Source organism: Metopolophium dirhodum, chromosome 1 (assembly GCF_019925205.1).
Source record: "Metopolophium dirhodum isolate CAU chromosome 1, ASM1992520v1, whole genome shotgun sequence".
NCBI lineage: Eukaryota > Metazoa > Arthropoda > Insecta > Hemiptera > Aphididae > Metopolophium > Metopolophium dirhodum.
The window spans coordinates 3454983-3460471 of NC_083560.1; the positions used below are offsets into that span (position 1 = coordinate 3454983).

General features: G+C 33.7%; 1 protein-coding gene across 1 annotated transcript; it reads left to right on the top strand.

Annotated features, from left to right (window-relative positions):
* Positions 1-2586: 2586 nt before the first annotated feature.
* On the top strand, positions 2587-4887 carry LOC132935858 (uncharacterized; the record flags this gene model as incomplete). Its single annotated transcript, XM_061002528.1, has 3 exons — positions 2587-2608; positions 2776-3007; positions 4641-4887. Coding segments are annotated over 3 exons (501 nt in total), but the record flags the coding sequence as incomplete, so codon positions are not given.
* Positions 4888-5489: the final 602 nt, after the last annotated feature.

Here is a 5489-nt window from a genome sequence, read left to right on the forward strand (position 1 = left end):
AGCCCGCGAGGTACACGCGCGCGTTGGTCGGACGCACGCCACATAGCTCGACGGGCACTGATACCGTCCGGGCGTTAGCAAAGTCGGGTTTTCAGTGGGGCTGTCCTCGTCGCCCGCGGGATGAGATTGAAGGATTCATTATCCAGATTACTCACAACGACTCTTTTCCCACTAGCATCGGCACCGGGACAGTTCTTACTCTGTCGCGGTGCGACCTTTTTTGAGTGGTACGGTTTTCTTTTGCCGGGTGCCGTGTCCGTACCGAATGCTCGGGTTTGAGTGCTTGTCGGTGGGTGTCCCCCAGCCAGACTTCCACCTTGCACGTATTCGCACACGAGTTGGTCGGGCCCGTGTGCTCTCAGTCAGGTTCGTGCTAGAAGCGCCAGCGCGCCCACGGAGGTCCGCGTGTGCTTCACCCGCCGCGAGCTGGCGCCTCACGCCCAATCTCACTGGTTTGTCGCAGGTGGTATGGTACCCCCACTCGGGTAGTTTGTTCCCGTGTGGAAAAGGAAGGTGCCCTCATCAAAATCTGACAATTCTACAAAATTTGAGAGTTATTCCCGTAAAGTAATTTTTTTCGATATAATACACCCTATCAATTCACCTATCGCTCTTACCACTCTTACGGTGTCGTTCTGTGGTATTAACGAGGTCTTGGAGTCTCGACCTCGGTGTGTGATATTATTACTAGGGATCAGGGTTACCTTATGTGAAGTAAAGTACTCAACGTATATATATATGCATCTATTATTAAACTTGAATGTATTATTATATTATTATTTATTAGGTAATACTTATTAACTATAACTCAGGGTTACCAATCGGGCCAGGGTGTGTCGTGGGTGCCGATATCTAATGTGGGTTGAGCTGGTCGTCCGCATGTCCTCTTCAGGTCGTTGTCAGTTCTCGACTTTCACTATCGACCTCTAGGATTCTTCGTCTCTTCATTCTTGACCATCAAACTATCAACCGCCGCGGCCGATTATAGACTATCGACTACCTCACTGTAGACTCTGTCATAACTATCTACCACCAGGAGTAATGTACGATGTCGATGACGATAATCGTTACACGGATGTCTAACAAGTCATTTGACGAACTTCTCTCAAAATTAGAAAGTGGAATAAAAGTATCAAATAGTGGTCGTCCATCAATTTCACCTACAGAACGATTATGTGTGACATTAAGGTACGTTTATATTGTTAACATTTTAGCTATATGTCTGTTGTCTATATAAATAATTAAAATTCAATAGTTTTGTACTTAAATTAAATTAAATTAAATAATTACGATAGTAAATATTATACCTACTTAATACTTATATAACAAATGCTTTCAAAGTGCAACCCTTAACCCTAAGTGTCTATTTTCAATTTCTATAGGGAAATAAATAGCTGTAATGTTAGTCAAATTTATTAAAACTATGATTTTATAATTATCCAGACTAAAAATATAGTGTTATGTACTATATACACTTTGGTACTCTTTTTATTATAATTTATAGTTATTTGTACAATGTCTATAGTCATTTAAACATAGGTATTTAGATAGTACCCTGTACTTTTTAATTTAGTTATTTGGAAAACATTAACTATAGTAATTTATTTTATTTAACTACAAAATTTCAGTATTTTTTTCCCGTGTACAGTAAATGCCCAAGGAAATGTTACAAATAAGGTAATTTAATTGATTTCCTAAGTATAATAATTTGTTATAACTATACCATTTTATATACTATACTTTATCATTTTGCCAATACATTTTACTAAAAAAAAACCATAGAATACATAAATGTGTTTAAAAAAAACAATATAACTTTTTTAAATATATATAAATATATATAAATAAAAATACAACTTTTACTTCTTTATACATAGTAAAATGTTTTTAATGAAAAATAGCAAAAAAAAAAATACCTAATAATAGGACAAAACAAATAAATGTGTAAATAAATATCATATACAAATGCTTTTAATATACACATTACACAAGTATTCAAGAATGGTTTAAAAAAATAATATAACTTTTAAATATATGTATATAATAAAAATAAAAACCAGGGCCTTGCACCCGAATCATTTATTCGGGTTTCGGGTTTCGGGTGCTGGATGTATTTGGGTGTTCAAACACCCGAATAAAAATTTTAAACAAACATTTGGGTTTTCAAAACCGTTATTATTCGGGTTAATATTGGTTAATATGGGTGCTGAGAAATCTGGATAAAACAGAACTTTTGATGACCCCCCCCCCCCCCCCCCCCAAAAAAAAAACAGAAAGTGTTCATGTTTATGTTATTTATAATAAAATAAATGTTTTACCCAAATTCGCAACGTTTGTTTTTAACTAAACTAGGTTAATTAATGTACAGTAGTTACCTTTTTCTATGAACTATAAGAAATAAGACAAAGGGAAAGTAATTATTTAACTACCTATTCGTTTTATTATAGGCATTAGAGTCCACGTAACTCATTTTTTTTTTACTATATAACATGTCTAAAATCTAAATAGGTACTGGAATTAAATAGCATACTAGCATATTTAAAAAAAAAAAATTGTAGGTACTTATTAAAAATATTCAGAAAAATTTTATTTGATAAGCAAACAAAAAACAGTCATCAAAAATCAAAAAAGTTTACAAGGCTTTCTGTGGTCAAAAAATAGTTAACTTGCTAGAGCCTAATTCCATTTAAAAGTAAATACAAAAACATAATGAATAGGTATATTTTGCAAAATCAACAGTTACAACAGATTGATATTTTAATTTTGCATAATGTTAATACCCAATTTACCCTACTAATTTAAATGAAGCTATATCACAATTGAATAATATTCAAAATAACGATTTATGTTTATTTAAAAGTGATCAATTTGTTTTTGTTCCCGAAACCAATGACTTCGTTTGTATAACAACAAGCCAAAATTTAAATGTTATGTCGAAACAAACCGAATTATTCGGAGATGGTACTTATAATAATTTTGCACCAAAATTTTTTTTACGGTTATATACATGTTTAAACTGCCGCCTTTTCATATTTGGATGTCACCACCGGTGCGCGTGATACCGCACGATAACACGGCGATTCCCGAACTTTAAACTCCATAATCTGGACGGCTCGGACGTCGTCTCCGCGACACCAGTCAGTCTGTGTTCCACGGTGCCGATGTACAACGGCCCGTGCGTTTTGCGTTACACTTGTGACTGCCGTGGCATTTCGTGTTGATTCCACGTAGTGCGTTTGCAAGTACTTACATCGTTCGAGTCGATATAATATTGTGCGTTGTTATTTTTCGTCGTGTTCCGATCGCCGTTCGGACGATTTGATTCGGCTGTACATTAGTACATAATAATCTGTAATCGTTGTTGAGTGGGCCTATGCCAATAAATATTCGAGTGCGTATACCGTGTCGGTTTGATAGTACTAAAATTTTGAACGTGATCCGTTAAAAATTAAATAAGTACTCGTCGCCGCCGCAGCCGTGACGTCATTGTGCCGCCGCCGTCAGCAGCTGGGGTCACCGTCCTATCATCTGCCGCCGCCGCCGACGTTGTCATCATCGTAACACATCAACGACTATCAGTTATCACTGCCATCGTCGCCGTGGAATCCCGGAAAAAAAGTCCGGGGAAAAAAAGTACACGGAAAAAAAGTCCGATTTAATTTTTTTCGGAAAAAAAGTCCGACAAGAAAATTATTATACGGAAAAAAAGTCCGGTTTGATTTATTGTTTTATAAAAAATATTTAAACTTATTTAATTAATTCAAAATTAATAATATATATGATTGGTATGATCTAATATAATTTAAATTTATAAAGAATTAAAATTTCACGTCGTTATACAATCTACAGAAATAGAAGGTATTAAGGTAAGGTAGATAGAAAAAATATACTAGAATATATGATAGAAAACTCGTGTACATTAAAAGGCAATAAAGATAGCACAATTAATCTGTATTATAAGATAAAATATGAATGGAAATTAATTTCTAAAATGCGTGAAGAGTTAGTTACTCCTAAGTAGATAGAGCTAAAATAGCGTTACAAGAATTAGGTGAAGGGATTCCAACACCAAAAAAACGTACCGGTGAACGTTTAAAAAACTTATGTTCTAGAGTGGCCATTGACGAAATATCGGTGGAAGAATCTTTAATTAATATTGGCCATTGCATTCGAAAACGAAATAAATATTAGTTTTAAATTTTAATAATTTATAGTTTTAAATTAAATTTATATTATATATTATACATTTAGTAATTTTATTTTTTTTTAAATTAAACAGGACTTTTTTTCCGTATAATAATTTTTCTTGTCGGACTTTTTTTCCGGCTCCCGTCGCCGTGGTATCGTAATCAATTATTATTGTTTTGTATTTTGCAATTGTCATAAAGACATATCATTATTGTTTATGATCGTAATTATTATTATTCGCTGACCATTAAAGACGGTCGCGACTCTGTGCAATATTTATTTATGTACATTATTATTAATTCAATTCCATATATTATACACTATCATTTAACGATCAAACTTTGTGTTAGAATTTAATATCAAAAGACCAGTGTCACCTCACTCCCATACCGACGCGAGTCGTCGTGGCTAACCGCCATATATCGTAGGAGTTACGTCGGCGCTAACAATACATTACACACATATTATGTAAACGGTTTTCACGTGCCTATTACTTATTTTTTTTTACCGAACAAAACAAAACAAATTTACATTAAAATGTGGAAGTATCTCTTGAAAATATGTCTAGCTCTTAACGTTCAAAAGCTGAATTTGGACTTCGAAATCGGTGCTCACGAAGTAGTCAAAGAAATATTTCCAAATGTGATTATTGAAACTTGCCGTTTTCATATAGTCCAAGCTTGGCGGAGAAAAAAATAATATCTGTATATTTTATTTCTATTTTGTATTTTTAATTACTGCAGCAACGTCGCATAAAAGTTGGTAGGTAAAAACGTTCTCAATCTTGATATTAAAAAAGGTACCGTTCTCAATCGTGTTCTACCCTGCGTAAAAATCCCCGGTTTTCCTTAATTTTTTTTTTTAAATTAATATTTAAATTAATAAATAACACATCTAGACATCTAGTACCTACAATCTTGCAATCTACATTCTATAAATACAGTTACTATAAGATATACTATTAAAATATTCCAAAGTATAATTCTGTATTATTCACATACAAACAATTACATAGACAACCCACTCCACTCAACTCTAATTAAAGGTGTAGTGGGCGCACACCTCTACTCTAGGATAGCCGCCACTATAATATAAGTTATAACTTTTATACAAATATTTCCTAAAATACATAACTATTCATTCATAGTTGATCTTAGATAACTTTTCAACCTTTTTAAGGTTGAAAAAGAGCTCTCTGGAGTGGCTGTAGAAACTGGCCATGTACAAAACTAGAAAATATTTGAATTAAAAAATGAACTCAGTATTTTTCAACCATTTTTGGTACCAAACTGATAACAAAA